Below are 16,958 nucleotides of genomic sequence, written 5' to 3' on the forward strand. Positions count from 1 at the left end.
CATCATCAGCATCCTCATCACCATCACTATCATCATCATCACCATCATCACCATCACCATCCTCATCACCATCATCACCCTCCTCATCCTTGTCACCATCATCGCCATCCTCATCCTCATCACCATCATTATCCTCATCACCATCACTATCATCATTACCACCATCATACCAGCTCTGTGCAAGGTCCTTAGATAGAGGGCAGCCTGGGGCTGACCTCACACAAGGACAGGAAACCCCAGGTGAGCAGTGGGACAGTATTGTGTGGCCCTGGCCCAAGGATGGGGAGGGGAAGAGGATAAGGGAGGGGGACTGAGAGATGAGGGCCCCTGGCCTCCTGGGACAGCCCCAGGTATAGCCTGTCCTTACTCCTGGAGGTTTCATGACATCCTTGGACTGCAGCCTCCCATAGTAGAGTCAGGGGGTGACTGTCAACCCCACTCCTCAGATGAGACACTCAGGCAAGCACCTTGCTGGCCATCTCGTGAGGCCAGGAGCCAGTGCATGCAATTGGGGATCCAAGATCCTTGCCCACCCCCATCTTCATCACCAATATCCTTATCACCATTATCATCCCCAAGAGACCAGCATAGACTGTGAGCCCCGGGAATGACACAGCAAGGAGGGGCAGCCATTCTGGGCTCCCTAATCCCCCATAGCACCTCAACTTCAGCCCAGGCTGCCTTCCCAGGGATGACTGAGGGTGGGCCCTGGGGTCTTGCAGCCCTGGGCTCAGAGGCAGCCTCTGCACCCTCTCACAGAGCAGGCAGAGAATCTGCCAGCCCCCTCCAAGTCTGTCCCCACACCAGTCATGTGAGGTCAATGAAAGACCAGCACCCACCTCCCGCCAGGACCCCAAAGAAACCCCACCCAGCCCCCACCCAGGCCTGGGCCCTGGGGCCAGCATCCTGCCTTCCCAGAGTCCTGCCATTCGGACCTGGGTCAGCCTTGTCTCAGGTGAGGATTCCAGGGAGGCAAGGCACAGCTCACAGCGTCTCAGAGCCACAAGGACCCCTCTGCTCCAGTGGTCTGGCAAGGCCACTCTGGCCTGACCTGGCAGTAGCCCTGCTTTATCACGGAGATGTGGCAGGCAGGAGACTGGCTGCGTCTGGACTGGAGGAAGGGGCAGCAGGCAGGCCGTGCTACAAACCCACCTGGAGCCACTTCCTCGCTGCTTCTGCCATCTCAGCCTCAGCAGAGAAAGGAGGCTGGAGGACAGGCCTGGGCCCATGCAGCCCAATTCATCTCACGCGAGACCAGGCTTGTGCTCAGTCAAGTTGCTACGGCTTCTCAGGCAGCACTGATGGTCCCCCTCCCCTGCTCACCCGCCATGTGTTAGATACAGGGATCTGCATGAGAGACCCTTCCTCCTCCCAGAGACCCACTAAAATGAGGGTGATGCAGAGTGAGGGGTGGGGAGCACAGTGGCAGGCTCCTCGCCTGGAGAAACCCCCAGAGAAAGGGGTTCCACTGCTGGCACGCAGGAGCACCTGGGGCCGATGGGCAGAAGACAAGCCACGTCTCAAAAGAGCAGCCAACCAGCCTCCCTCATAAAAGTGTCCAGAAAACCAGTGACCAACAGGCATCTGGAATACATATCAATGCAGAAAAACAGGGAAAAACGATGCTGGAGGAAGCAGGCAGTGTGGGAAAAAGACAAAAATTAAAAGAAGCATCTAATTTGTGTCTTCCTAGGCACAGACGGAGATTTAAAACAAGAACAGGGTACTATGAGCAAGGAGGCATCAGGCAAAAAGAAAGAGTGCCTGGAAATTAAAAATAGAATCACTAAAATTAAAAAAAAATCAATACAAGTGTTGGAAAACAAGGTCAAAGAAATCTTCCAGAAAGCAAAACAAAAGGAGAAAAAAAAATGAATGAGATTCAGGAGACAAATACAGGTTGAACACCTAAGGGGAGTTTCAGAAGAGAAAACAAAAATCAGAGAAAAGTTAGCAAAGACATAATACCAGAAAACTTCCCAAAGCTGAGTACCCAGTCCTCTACTGGGCATTCACAGTGCACTTTCAGGCCCCTGAGGGTCAAGAGAGGCCTGAAGCTCCAGGAGGAAAAGCTGGTCACAAAGATGCGACATACAGCCTAGTGCGGCGGTGCATGCCTGGTGATCCAGGAAGTGATCCACTTCCTGGATCCGAGCACTTTGGAAGGCTGAGGTGTGAAAATTGCTTAAGGCCAGGAGTTTGAGACCAGCCTGGGCAACACAGTGAGACCCTGTCTCTACAAAAAAAACCTAAAAAATTAGCTGGGCATGATGATGCAAGCCTGTAATCCCAGCTACCTGGGAGGCTGAGGTGGAAGGATTGCTTGAGCCGAGAAGTTTGAGGCTACAGTGAGCCGTGATCGTGCTGCTGCACTCCAAGCCTGGGTGACAGAGTAAGACTCTCCAAAAAAGCACACAAAAAGGAAGATGCAACTGTGGTATTGGCCTTCTTCATAGCACACTAGATGCCAGGAAACAAAATTGCAACAGCTTCATAGCTCTGAGGGGAAACTAATTTCAACATGGAATTCTGGACTGAGACAATCGGCTTGAACATACTTGTAAATACAGGAAGACTTCTGGAATGATTCACTGTATCTCCTTCAGAGAGTTAGTCAGGCTTATGCTTCAGCCAAAACGAGGTGCAAACCCAGAAAGAGGAAAACGTGGGATCCAGGAAGCATTAACTGGAACCTCAACAGGTGGTGGAAGGAAATGTTATGGGGCAGCAGGATAAGTGCTTGGGGTGAATCTTTATCCGGGGAAAAAATGAGACCCCATTAGAAGCCTTGATGTAGGGAAGCGTAACCCCATGAGGGTGGTGGATGGGGGAGGAAGGGTCAACTGTAAACCTCAAGAAAAACAAAAGGCCATGAAGGAGAAGGAAGGTCACCCACCCCACGGCAGGACTGTGAAGATCACCTATGTGACCTGGGTCGGGAAACACTGGCTGTGAATGTAACTGACGGCAGGGAGATGGCCATGCTGGGGAGTGTGCTGGAGGGGACAGAGCTGGAGTAGAAGCTGTGGGAATGTCACGGCAACCGCTGGCAAAGCCAGGGAGCAGGCAGCAGTGGCTGCCTCCCAGGACTGGGGCAGGGGCAGATTGAGCCCGTTCTCCAGACCAGCCTCCGAGGCTGGGTGCAGGTGCTAACCCTGTGCAATAGAGTGTTGACTGATTGTTATTGTTATAAAAACAACTGCATATTCGGCACTGAAATCTCAGAAAACAGAGATAAATAAAAAGAAAAAAAAAGAAAGTGTATCTTCCAGAAGACGGACACAAATGTGGGTTAGAAGTAGGTATCTCCAAGGTGCAGAAAGAGACAGAGGGATGGCGAGAGCTCAGGGCACCAGGACACACAGCCCCGGGGCAGCTGGCGTCTGGCCAGGGAGGATCCCGGCTGATTTGCCGTCCCCTGCTCAGCCGAGGGTGGCTGAGGATGCATCTGGGTCTCCCAGGACAAGATGGGCTCTTGGCCCCAGAGACTCTGCAATCCAGACACCTTGGAGGGGCAGCTTCTGGCTTAAAAATCCAGCTTTGTGCTTGGGCCTTCCCTGCAGGCCGGGCAGCTGCTCCCCTCGCCCAGCCTCAGAGTTCCTGCCTGCCCACCCCGCCCAGCCCTTACCCTTTGATGAAGTCCCACTCCCAGCTTCCCCTTACCCCTGCCTGCTCCCGTCCCCTCCCTGTCACAGATGTGAGCCCCCATTCCAGGCCAGGGTCCCTCAGGAGCAGGGGGTAGGGGTGCACGGTCAACACCTGGCTGGGGCTGCCTGGCAGTGGAGTGGGTGGGCGGCCCTGGGCCTCCTTCCTGACCTTGGCTGAGTCTCAGCTGCCATGAGAGCCCCCAGTGTGTCCCCGCAACCAAACCAAAGCACGCACGCAGCGGCAACGTGAATAAGTAATTGCTCTTTTATTAACAAGTGATAAATTATTCCTATATGATTGTGTGTGATAACTCTTCCTTATTTGAAATCAATTTGGGATGGAAATTGTTGGCGGCTTCTCACCCACGAGGGTGGGAGGCCCAGGTGCTGCTGCCTCTTGGAAAACGAGGTCAGTATATTTCGGCTACTTCCCGAGGCTGAGGCGCCGCCCCACTGGGCAGGGCCAGTGGAAGGGGGACAGCTGCCCTCAGGGAGGCCGGGCAGTCCAGCCTCATTTCCTCAGCATGTCTGTCTGGGACTCACTCCACTGAGCCCAGGGCACAGAGAGGTCCCCAAGCCCAAGGCCACACAGGGTCATCAGGGGTCAAGGGGCCATGCGCCAGCCACATTGCACGCATCCCCCCATGTAAGCCCCAAAGACTGGGCAGCCTGACCTTTCATCCCACAGAGGACACCCCAGGACCCAGCTGGTCTCCTGGCCTGCTCAGACCACCCAACAGTGGCTTCTCAAACCTTCAAAGGCATAAACCATTCTCCTAAAAGGCATAAATCATTCTCCTGATGATTTTACAACAGACCTGCCCCCATCCCCTTTCCTTCCTCCCCCAGCCTCACAGGGAAGGGTCCGGGGACTCAGACTGTTCAGGGCAGCCCCCTGGACCAGGCCTCAGCACCTCTTCTGTTAATGCATATTTAAAACCTTGCAACCCGCAGGGCAGCCAGCCAGCTGGGGCCTCCCTCCCAGGCCAGGCCTGCAGGAAGCCCTGCCCCATCTTGGGTTGCTTCTCCAACCCCCATCTTGGCTGCAGCAGGCCTGGAGGCCCGGTCATCCCCAGGCCCAGCCACATGGCCCTCCTCAAGCACCACCTGTGCCTCTTGGCTAGGTTTCTCATCTGAGAAATGGGAGGGCTGGGTCTGGGTGAGGCACTTCTGTGGCCCCGCTCCCAGGGTCTCCTTGATGCCCCTCTACCTCCCGCCCACTGCCAGGTTCCACTCCACACCTTGCGGGCCTGTGTAGCAGGCCTTTCTGTTGCTTGAAGCACCCTGGGGTTTGTGCTCCACAGGGGCTGGTGGTCCACCTACAGGAGGTGCTCCATAAATGCTTGTCATGTGAATGCACTAAATGCTCATCACTAAGGGCATGTGGTAGACTGTGCAGCTTGGAGACAACATTGCCCAGGGTGTCCTGCCCTGGGAGAGAGCCTTGGCCCACAGCCCATGAGGCACTGATGCTCCCGGGGTGGGGGCATGGCTCCTGCACCTAGTGCCAAGGGCACCGTCTCTAAGTAGCACCACGGATGGCTTTACTTCTCTTACAATGTCTGTCTCCCCCATGTTCACGTGCTGAAGCCCGAACCCCTACTGTGACGGCATTTGGAAGTGGGGCCTTTGGGAGACGATTAGGCTTAGATAAGGTCACAAGGCTGGGGCCTTCACCATGGTATTAGTGGCCTGGAAGAGAAAGAGTCCCCAGAAAATGCATGCCCTCTGTCTCTCCACCCTTCCTTCCCCCACCATGTGAGGGCGCAGTGAGAAGGTGGCTATCTGCAAGCCAGGAAGGGAACACCACCAGAACCAGCTCATGTTATCTCAGACTTACAGCTTCCAGAACTCTCAGGAAATATGCTTCTGTTGTTTAGGACACCTTGTCTGTCGTATTTTGTCATGGCAGCCTGATCAGACTAATACAACTTCTTCCTTAAAACTTTGGTGTATTTTTCTAGATTTTCTACAACGAACATGACCTCGTAAAACCAAGGGTGTTTTTCCTTTGTCTGTTTGGTCTCATGCTGACACTGGGACAGGTGGAAGGGTGGATGAGACTGTCTTGCAGGTGGCAGGAGCCCCCTCCATGAGCCCCCCTGCCCCAGTGTCCCTGCCCATCGTGATCGGCCCTGCAGGGCAGTCGTGGAAACAGGCCAGGCGTTGGGGCCCTGGCTCTGCCTGGGGAGGTCTCAGACAGGCCCCCCAACCTCTCAGAACTGGTTCCCTCAGCTGGAAATGGAGATAACAAGGTCCACCTCATAGCGGGGGGGTGGGGGTGGCACATAGCTTATGGTGGGTGCACAGGAAATGCCTGATCCACCCACCCAGAATGGGGCAGCCTGCACCTGGCCTCTCCCTGGAGGACTTTCTCACATCGCCCCCAGAGGGACCACCATCCCCACCCCACAGAGAAGAAAAGCCCAGCTCCAAGGCCAAGTTGCAGCTGGGAAGGGTTCTGCTGGCATTCTACCTGGCCCTGACCCCAGGCCTGAAGCCAGCACCACCCGGGACTCTGCTGCTCCAAAGCCATCGCCCCTGCTGGCCTTTGCTCAAGTAGCTCCAGAAGGCCCTGCCCTATTCCCAGACACACTCCCTCCGGGGTCTTTTCTCTCCCAGGCCCACCCTTGCCACCTCTAAGGAGGCTGGCCCCTTTCCAATCCCTTCCTCGTCCGTACCACCGTGTTGCCCCAGGTGTCCATACTCAGACCCAGTGGGGCCACCATGGGAGCCTGGCTGGGTAACGGCCCATAAACTCCTGTGCATGGAGTACTCAGGCAGGGAGGGGCACCAGCTTGGCGAGCATGAGTGACAGGCTGGGTGGGTCTGGACCTCACCCTGGGCCTGGGGTAACCCCATGCCAGTGGGGCTAATGAACACGGTGGACTCCCAGGCAGAAAGCGAGCCACAGGGGCTGTGCAGGACTGCAGCCCCTCCCTCCCCCCAGTTCACCAGAGAGTAACCTGTGACTCCCCTGGCCCCCAGGGTCCTCATCACGTAGAGACCCGGAGGCAGTGATGGAGACCAGCCTGCCACATCAAGCTCCCTGCGATCTGGGGGCCAGGGGATCCTGAGTACCCTGTCGCATGCTCTGCCTGCAGGGGACACTAGTGGCACCTTCAGGTGAGGTGGTTGGGGTAGCTTCCTGGAGGAAGTGATACCTCAGCCAGGAAGGGGGAGTGGGGGCAGTCCTGACATGCGCCAAGTCTGGGGCCCAGCGTTCACTGGTTCTCAGCCAGGAGGATGGAGGCGCTGAACCACTGGGGCCTCAGGTGTCCGGGTCACCTGCCCCTGGAGCTCCAGGCTGTGACAGAGGCCCTGGTGGGCAGGTCAGGGTTGGGGGCAGGCCAGGGCATAGGGGAGGGCTCGCAGAGAGGTTGGTACCCCACCCGCCACCCATCATCTGCCTCAGGCCACCCCAGGGGACCAGCCTCCGCTCCGGCAGCTAGTGAAGAATGGAGTCCATTAGGGCCGCCATCTGTCTCCGCCCTGACGGGTCCTCGCAGTGACATCCAGGAGGTATGTAGATAGAATATCTTTATGGGAAGAGTTTTCCTTTTGCCAATTTTCGAATAGGAAGGCAGACACTTGTCACACCTGTCCCTGTGTCAGCCTCTGCCTGACATAAATTGGGGCCGAGGCAGGGAGATGAAAGACAGCCTGGATGCGGCCGGGTGTGCAGGGGCCACGTGTCAGGCCGCAGGAGCACCAGAGCCACGGGCAGCCTCCCGCTGGGGCCGAGGGGGGCTCGCCCCACCATCCACCTCCACAGCCTCCACCCCCCCTCCGCTCCCCTCCAGACCCACAAGTTCTTCACCCGCCCTCCCCCAAACCAGAGCCCCCCAACCATCTCACATGGGCGGTGAGCTGTCCTGCAGCCACTTGGCTTCCGCTAGGGGACACTGGAGCCCCCCCAGCCCCCAGGCCAGCAGCTCCAGCTCCTCTTTCGGACCTGGGGCCAGTGTGGCCTCCATGAGCTCTTAATTCGGGGGGGCTCAGAGTCCTCAACCCCCACCCCGTTGGCACTCCTAGGGACCTTGTGGGCTTCTGTGTGTCTCCCTGGAATCTGGGGCTCTTGGGGGTAGAGCGTGTCAAGAATCTCAAGGTCCCTGCCGCGCAGCACAGGACTGTCTTGGAACTGAGGCCAGGAAGCATTTGCTAAGAGAATGAAGGGAGAAGCAAGTGACCCTGGGGGCCTCCCCTGCATTGAGGACGGGCCAGGGTCCCCTGGGACTACATCTCAGTGCCGGAAACCGCACCAAGGATGAGGAGGGGAGGGCCCTCCCCAGGGGACACTTGGGGTTCACCTGCCAGGCCACACTCACACCACAGCCCCCCATGGCCCCAGCGGGTAGGGCAGGGGATGTGCCCAGCTGAGGGAACCATGGCAGTCCTGCTGCTGTCTCACTGGCCCTGGGGGGCTCATCTGTAGCCCCGAAGGGAACCCCGAGCAGCCAATCCCTGCTGGGCTCATGGGGTACCACCTCATATAGCCTCATCCCTCAGGAGGCCCTGGGCTGGGCAGGGCAGTGACTGGCCAGCTCCATGCTCCCTGAAAGGGGGCCTGGATGTCCAGGGAGAGCCGGGAGGGAAGTGGAGACTCCAGTGGAGAGTGTGTGGGAGGGAACTTGGCTGGGCTCCCCAAAGGAGGGGGCGCCAGGGCTGGCTCCCAGGTTCCTGGTGGCGTGCGTGGAGGCAGTGGGGGCAGGAACGCCAGCGCAGCACATCCCGCTGGACCTTGGGCCAGCTCCTCAGCCCTCCCTCCACAGCTGTGCTGCTGGCTGGCCAGGCACGGGCAAATGAGTTCCCCAAGTGGGTGGAAGGGGCTTCTGAGGTGGGGGCCATGCCCGGAGACAGGTGGCCACCCTCCCACTGCCCAGTTCCACCCTGCTCTGACACCACCAAGGATTCTGCCCAAGGACCAGGCAGGGGCAAGGCCTCCTCTCCCTCAGCCCCACTGTCACTTGGGCTCCCCTGGCATGAACTAATGTGTCCCTCAGGACATCCTACAAGGACCCTCAAAGCAGAAGGACCGATGGGAAGAGGCGGCCCCAGGCAGCAGTTCCTTCTCTGTACCCCCCCAGGATTCTGCAGAGGCTCCGGCTCCAGGCAGTACAGCAAGGGCCCACATGCCTGTCCTCACTCCACACAGGCCGGCCAGGGTCCAGCCTGGATCCCCCGAGGGCAGGACAGGGGTGAAGTCCCCGCCACCCCTGCCCAGAAGGCCCCAAGGCCCCATCACCAGTCTGGATTTCCACAGCTAGTTGAGCCCATGCCACAAGGGGGTGCTCAAGGGGTCCCTGGAGCCAGGTCCGCCAGGAGCCTCCAGCTTGCCCAAATCAAGCTTCCATTAAGGCCAGGCCCTGTGGGCGGTGCTCACGGACCACCGCTCCAGCTTCATAATAGCTACGTGCAGGCAAAGGAGGCTCAGAGGGCAGGTGGCTCCCCCGGGGAAAGAGCGCGACCCTGTGCAGCCATCTGGGCCAACTCATCTGCACCTGACAGCCAGCCTGGAGAGCCACCAGCCCTGGGGTCTCCCAGAGCTGACCCAGGGACAGACGGGCAGCAGGCACTGCCCACAAAGGTGCAAAGTCTCCTCCTCACCGGCACCTGCGCTCCCCCTCCCTGCAGTGTGCTGCCTCATCCTTCATGGCTTTCTGCACCTCAAGCTAGGCCTTAGCTCCTCAGGCGATGTGGAGAGGGGAAGGTACAGGTGCCAGGCACTGGGATCCAGGGACAGGGACTTCCCCAGAGAGGATGGAAAAGAAGGTTCCTCCATGAGACCCTGTAGCCCGGGCCCTGAGAATGAAGGGCCCAAGGCTTCATCTAGGGGCAGCCATGGGGGAGGTTAGGCAGACAGCGTCTGGCTGGAAACATGTCTTAGTTTCCTGGTGGGGAATGAGATGGCAGGCAGGGAGGGGGTGCTGGCCGTGGCCACAGCCCAGGAATGGAGGCCAGGTCTGAGGCCCGCCCTCAGTGAGGAGTAAAGGGGATGGACCTGGAGACAGGGTGCAGGTTTGACACGGATTTTGCCTTTGGGGACAGATGGGAAGAGGCTGGGACTCTGGGCTTGGATGCTGGGTACAGAGGACATGACACTAGCAGACTGGCTGGACGTGGAGGCCCAGGTGTGCAGTGGGGGAAGCTATGTGTGCGGGAGAGACTCCAAGCTGCTGGGGCACTAGGGAGCCTGAGTCCCTGCACCGGTGCACAGGCCTGGGATGCGGCAAGGGACAGTCACCATTCCCTGAACCGCCCAGACCTGGGAGGCAGGGCGGAGCTGGTGACAGGCCAGGCTGGGGTCCTGGAATGATGACATCTGGCATGCGGCAGAGGAGGGGGACACGTAACTGAGGACTGTGGATCCCAGCTGGAATCTACCTCCACATTCCACGTCCACGCACTGCCTTTTCCTCTTTACTGAGTACCTACTGTGTGCAGGGCCTGCTCTAGGCCCTGGGACCACCAAGGGCCAGCCCTCTGCAACCCCAGCCCTGCACTCGGCCTCCACCCACTTCCTACAGAGCCCCACAGCCCACATGCTGAGGACTCTAGCTGTTTTCCTACTCCTGAGGGCACCGAGCTGGGAACACCACCTCTGGCCACCAGCCGTGGACTGCAGACGAGGCCTACGGTGACCAGGAAGGGTGGAGCTGCCCAAGGTCACACAGCAAGCCGGCACTGCACAAGCTGATCTCACGGCTGCCCAGCCTTGGGGAAGGTGGGACTTCTGGCATGTCCCCAAGCTGGCCTCATCTGAGCCCTGGCAGAAGGCAAATAAAGGCAACATCTCAACAAGGTCGTGATAGCCGGGACAAACTGAGGACAGGGTGCTGGGGATCCAGGCAAGCAAGGGACAATCCAGGAAGGCTCCCAGGAGGAGGTGAGGGGCCCGGACCCCTCCCTGGCCTGAGCCCCTCCTCGACACTCCAGCCTGCCTAGCTCTACCCCTTTCCTCGACGGGCCGCTCACCCAGCCTCAGCCTCGGCCTGACATTTCCCGTGACATTTGCTGCAAAGAAATAGAGTCATAAATCCAAAGGTTAAATTTGCACATCGCCTCAAACTGCTGGGAGAAGCAGTGGTCCCTCCACCCACTGGGTGCCCCGTGGGTGTGGGTGTTGTGCGGCAGGGCCCATCCCGGGGCCCTCGTTGGGGGCCTGCAGATCTCCTCCTCTGGTCCTCCGAGGTACCTCAAACACTGTTTCCCAAAACGGGTTCCTGGGCACGCCAGGCCCTGAGGTGCATCGCATAGGGGTGCCTCTCCGAGAAGGCGCTGCCACCGCAAACAGGGCCCAAGACGCCCTGTGGGAAAGGAGCGCCATCAGCAGCATTTAATCCAGCAGGTCCCACATTTGAGCACAAAGCCTTTATGCGAAACCACCAACATTCCAAAGAACTACAACTCCATGGACCGTGACCCGTGAGAGACAGCTAAGAACGCCAGGGTGCCAGGAGAGCCAGGAGGCACCTGGGGGCCCAGGGCAGGCTGCTCTGAGTGAGGCTGGCACCTGACACCCACTCCCAGATCAGCCCAGCTCCATGTACCAGGGCCCTGAATGGGGCTGACCGCCTTCCAGGCCTGTGTGGACCTACATAGGGACCCTGGCCTGTGCCCACTCAGCCCCTCCTAAAGCCACTCTTGAGATGTGCCAACATCCCTGCCTTTCTATTCCACCTCCTGGGTCTGGCTGCCATGGGCCGCCTCCATCAGACAGGACACAGCTGCGGGATGCTCCCAGCATCACCCCATGCCCCGCTGCTCCAAAGAAAAGGCCCCACAGGCAGTAGTGGGCAAGACCAGAGGCTGTGTGAAAGAGCCGGGGAGAGGCCACCCCAAGGCACCACTGCACAAATGACCATCCAGAGAGCTGACGGCTGGATACAGGCTCTATTCACTCCCATCACCCACCCGGCTGGCCCAAGGTTGTCAAAGGCCTCAGTGGGCTAGGAGCGGGGGGATCTGGCCCTGCTGCTGAGCCCCCTGAAATCAGCCCAAGCATCAGGGGAGGGGTATGTGAAAAGCCCCGGACCTGGTGGGGAGGGCTGTGCAGATGGGCATCTCTGGGTGCCCAGCTCCGTGGCTGCAGGCAGTGCAGAAGGCCAGTGCAGGTTTGTATAAATAAAAGATGGTGCATTCTCAGGAAGGGATTCCACACACACCAGTAAACCCATGATGCACAAGAATAGTTCCCGATGTGCAAAATGTTTAAAATACAGTGATAAAAGAAGAAACGGCAGCACAGAACACCTGGTGTGGGGGGACCCAGCTGGGCCCCAGGGACAGTGCAGGGAGAGTTGCGGGGTGGGACAGCATGCCCGCCACTCTGGTTGGGCTTCCCCGGGCCACTCTGTGACCTCCTCTCCTTTAAAGCATTTAATCCTAGAGATACATGATGCCAAGGACCATACCCCTTGATTTGCCTGGCTCAGATGGGAATCTGACAGGCCAGGAACGAATAAATGAATGAACAAATGAGAAAGGGAATGGATGGTTGGGGCAAATGCATCATCTGGGATTTGGCTTTGAGGAGGGTGCCTGTGACCTTGGCCTGGGTGCAGCCAGGCGGCAGAGCAGGGCCACTGAGGGGTACAGAGAGGGCTCTGAGAAGGCATCTGCATAGCTGCAGAGGCAGCGGGCGGCCAGGCCAGCTCCTGCAGACCCCAAGGCCCATGCCCTGGGTGGCTGCAGAGGGTCAGGCAGGCCAGCGTGGGGGTCAGAGGTCAGGGCTCACCAGAATGGGGGCGGGACAGCATGAACCTCATTGATCAAACAGTAACCAAGTGTCAGGAGCCCTCACTAACCCTGTGCCAGGGCCGGGCGGGGCTCCTGGCTCACACACACATTTGCTCATTTCCAGGTCATCCTGGAACTCCCCCTGTGCTTCCTGCTCTTGACCCCTTTCCCAGGTGCACAGACTGAGGCTCCCAGGGAGAGGTTCCGGGCCACAGGCCCAGGACAGCAGGAGGGCTCCTCTGCTTCCCACCCGTCCTGGCCTCACCAGCTGGACCCTCCTGGTGCTGCACCGGCTGCACATGGCCGTCTGTGCCACAAAGCATGAATTCAAGGCCAGGGCAGAGACAAGGAGGGGCAGTGCCAGGCAGCTGCACTGTCCCTGGGCAGAGGGAGGGGGTGGGCACCATCCCACACGCCCTCGCCTTCTCAGCCTGCCTGTCACTCACAGCAACAGCAAACAAATCCCAGACCCTCCATGTGCTGTGGGCCAGTCCCCAGCCTCCGAGGACAGCAGGACCTACCCCCACCTTCAAGGGCCCCAGCCCCTGTGGGGATGTCCTCCATAGACCCTCCACAAATCCTCTGGCTTTCAGAGACCCGCTGGGCCCGGCTGCCCTCCCTCAGCCTCTCCCCTGCTTCTTACTCCATGCAAACCTACGTTTCTGCCAGTCCCAGTGGAAGGACCCTGGAACAGGGAAACTGAGGTTCAGGGGTTCCATAGCTCCCCCAGGTGAGGAACAGGGGGAGGGCAGGGAGGGAGTGAAAAGACTGCGGAGGTGTCACCCAAGCGGGGCAGCATCCTTACCCTGTCCCCCCTCCACCGACCTGTGGCCTGGGTTGCCTGACCAGGGTCTTTTATTGTCCCTTCTGCAAATGGATGGGGTGAGGGGCCCGGCTGGCAGTGCAAAGGTCCCAGGAGGACTCCGCTGCCAGGGATTGTGGGGAGGTATTCTGGGTATTCTGAGGGCAGAAGCACGGGAGTCAGAACTCCATGGGTAAGTTGGGCCAGCTCCACCTGGCCTCAGCCTGGAAGTGCTCTGATAATCCCTGACATGGACCCATGTGGCAGGTGAGGATGACTGAGGCAGAGGTCACACCACCAGCAGGTGGCTGAGCCAGGACCCAAATCCAGGCCACGGTTCTGCCATGGCAGGCCCTGCACGTGCCCCTCTGCCAGGTGGGGTCGAGGTGCTGATGGCCACCCATTCCCACCCCCGGCATGGAGCTCGCTTCCTCCTTGTCTCAATGGAGTAGAATGGGGAACAGTACCCCCTTTACAGATGGGAAGACTGAGGCTTAGAAGAAGAGACTGGCCAGCCCCACTGCTCCAGCCACCCCTCTGCTGGTATGTTTCACCCTCACACAGCCTACAAGGATGACCTGCTGGTCCCCGCTCTACAGATGAGCCACTGGTAGTGGCCAGGGGAGCAGGAGGTGTGGCCAGCCACTCTGAGCCCCAGCCCAGGGCCCCTGCCACAGTGCTAATGGGCCACCCTTGCTCATCATGCCGCACGGCGTCCACCTGCTCAGCACCGTACACAACACCTGAGGCAGGGGAGCCCACCACAGAACCCCTCACCAAGAAGGTCCTCACCATGGATAAACTGAGGCACTGGAGGCAGCACTTCTCTGCAGTCACACTGGGTCAGGTGCTCCAGTCAGCCAAGCTGCAGTGGCCACCAAGTGTGCCCAGGGTCTGGTCTCATGGCTTGAAATGGGTCTTCCCTGCCCAGGCAGTTTCTAGCCCTCCGCTGCCTACCACTGCCTCAGCCCTGGTGGGTGGGGAATGGCTGGGAGACTCTGCCCCTCACACCCTGGGCTGCGGGCATTCATCGAGCCCCCAACACAAGTTCCAGGGCCTCTGCTCCCGATTAAGCCACAACCCACCTAGGCACACAAGGGGTACCCACACCCTGGAGGCAAAGAGACATATGCTTATGTGCCCCAGGCACACATGATCACGCGCACAGACACACGTGCAGACGCATACCAAGTTACACACATGCACACACAGACGCCGAGGGGGAGAACCCCAGGACACAGCGGCAGGCAGGTGGGCCCGGCCTCCCCACTCAACACATGGGCATGTGGGTGCGGGAGTGGGTCTTGCGAAAGGGGCCCCAGCATGTGCACCCGTGGAGACCACAGCAGGGATGCCGCGTGCATGCATGTGTGGCCGTGGGCGTGCAGGCGAGGGCGAGGACACAGACATGCACCCTCAGAGTCCATGTGTGCACCCAGTGTTTGTGCATGTGCACACTGGAGCGGCGTTGGCATGCATGTGCACCAGCGGTGTGCAAGTGTGCAGTCCGTGTAGACACGTGCACGTGCAAGGAAACGTGTGTGCAGCCTGCGGCACCATGGACATCAGCAGGGCAGCCCGAGTGGGCACCTGGGGAGCACCCTCCAGGCAGGGCATGCCCAACTCACATGGAGCCCACCCTCCCTTGCCCCCACTGCGGGACCTCACACTCGGTGGTGGGGGAGGAGTCCCACAAGGACTGCCAGGGCGGGGTTGCTGATTGCCCCAGCGCCCCGGGCTCGCCAGCCAAGCCTCTCAATGTCCCTCGGGCTGCGGATGGCGGGCATAGCTGCCTCCTCTCACCGCCCGCCCTGGTGGAAGCGCTGGGACAACCCTGTCCCCCACGCCCTCTACTGCCGCCAACGCCCCCATTCATCCCACTGCGGCCTGACATCGGAGACACTGGAGGTTCTGACCCCAGTCCGCGGGGCAGGGGCGGAGGCGGCCCGACACCCCCACCCACCCTCGGTACCCACGTTTCTGCAAAAACCCGATCGTTAACCCCTTCATGGCCGGGGCGCTCCGAGGCTGGACCCCGCCCTTCCAGCCCGCGGCCCCCACCCGGGACCTGGCCCAGCGTCGGGGACCCCCGGACCGCCACCTCCGGCCCTGCCGTCGCCGTCAACTTTCCCGGGAAGCAGCAACTTTTCCTGCTGCCTCCGGCTCCGCCCTCTCGGGGCCGGGGCGCCCGCGGCCCCAGCCTGGCGCGGCACTGCGGTGGCCCTCCCGGCCGCCCGGCGACGCTGCCCCAGCCTCGGCAGCCCGGGACGGGCCCTGCAGCTCCGGGGTGGGGGTGAGCCGCCCCCTTCCGCTCCCCCCGCTGGCCGGGCCCGGGCGCCGCGCGGACACTCACCTCCAGTGGACGCCCTCTTCATCGTAGGGGTCGGGCGGGGCGCGTCGGGGACCGAAAGTCGCTTCGGGGCGGGCGCCCGTCTCCCCGCGGCCGGGTCCGCATCCAGGCGCCGCCGCTTTGGCCCGGCCCCGGCCCGGCCGCGGGACGAGGCTCGGCGCGCTCCGCTCCGCCCGGCTAGGGCTGGGCTCCGGCCACGGGCGCGCAGGGCGCGCAGGGCGAGGGCGGCGGCGGCGCGGACTGGCGGGGCGCTCGCGGCGCGGGCCGGGAGGATGAATGTTTTATGGGATCAGGTGGTTTGACGCGCGAGGAATCCGCCCGGTCCCTCAGCCGGCCGGGGCGGGGCGGGGGCGGGGCGGGGCGGGGCCTGGCGGCGGGCGGGGCGCTCACCTGGGCGCTGGCGCGGGCCGGGGCTGGGGCTGCGGGGCGCGGGTCGGGGTGGGGGCGTGGGCGGCGCGGCAGCCGGGGCGCGCAGGCCGGGCCGCAGGAGGCGCTCAGCCCGCCCGGTGCTCCGGCGCCGCGCGGCCCCAGACAAAGGCGGCGCATTCCTGAAGAGGCGGCGGCCCCTGCAGGCGGCCGAGGGTTTGGCGGCCCGGACCGGAGCGGGCCGGGGGCGCGGGCCCGAGGGTGTGGCGGCCTAGGTTGGCTCGGTTCCCAAGCAGGCAAGGGCTTTGTCCCGAGGCCTGGCGATGGCCTCTGCCTGATCCAGTCCCTTCCTGGCCTCACGAAACCCATGAGTCCCCCGCCCCCTGCACGGAAGCTCCTTGCTAGGGCACGACCGCCCCGGTTTTTCAGTGAGAAACAGGCTCAAGGCTTAAGAGAGTACTAGGGGCCCTCCTTGGCCTTCGTGGCCCTCTCTGCACCATCCCAGGGAGGGGACTCAGGCCTGATGTTACCCGTAACCCTGCAGGGGTCCCCCACCTCTTCCTACCTGCGGTATGGGGGCTCCAAACCCAGAAGACGCTCTCTGAGGCCACCTGCTTAGTATTTCCCCAGACTCCGACCAAGCCAGCCCCTGCCGGGTGGCCATGGGACCAGAGAACCCAGTGACCCCCCTGCACACACAGGGGTGCAGGTGTTCCTTCTCTGTCTCCCGCTCAGGGCACCCACCGGGCCTCACTGATGAGATCCTAAGTGCATCCCGAGGTCTTCAGACAACTGTCAGACTGCCCCTGCACCTGGAGGAACACTGGGAGTCAGCTCAGCACGGCCGAGTCCTCCCCAAGCCTACCCTGCATGAGAGGAACATGCACATGAGGGTCTTGCAGGCCAACCTGGCGTCAGTCTGTAGGACCCTGACTCAAAGACAGAGTGGGCCAGCGTGAGGCCTTGATGACCCCCATCAGAGCCCAGGTCCATGGGTATGAAGCAGCGAGCCCTGGTGACTGGCAGCCCTGTGCTCTCTGCCTGCCCCTGGCGG

At 60.8% G+C, this 16,958-nt stretch overlaps 1 protein-coding gene across 1 annotated transcript in view; it reads right to left on the reverse strand.

The window, feature by feature from the left end:
• Positions 1–15,864, reverse strand: part of RTN4R (reticulon 4 receptor) — a 25,858-nt gene extending 9,994 nt beyond the window's left edge. The window contains exon 1 of the mRNA XM_032269738.1: positions 15,542–15,864. Coding sequence (XP_032125629.1) covers positions 15,542–15,563 — 22 coding nt within the window. The 5' untranslated portion in view covers positions 15,564–15,864. The remainder of the gene's footprint in view (positions 1–15,541) is intronic.
• Between the last annotated feature and the right edge of the window lie 1,094 nt (positions 15,865–16,958).

Source organism: Sapajus apella, unplaced genomic scaffold (assembly GCF_009761245.1).
Source record: "Sapajus apella isolate SASKATOON/1434 unplaced genomic scaffold, GSC_monkey_1.0 scaffold198, whole genome shotgun sequence".
Taxonomy (NCBI): domain Eukaryota; kingdom Metazoa; phylum Chordata; class Mammalia; order Primates; family Cebidae; genus Sapajus; species Sapajus apella.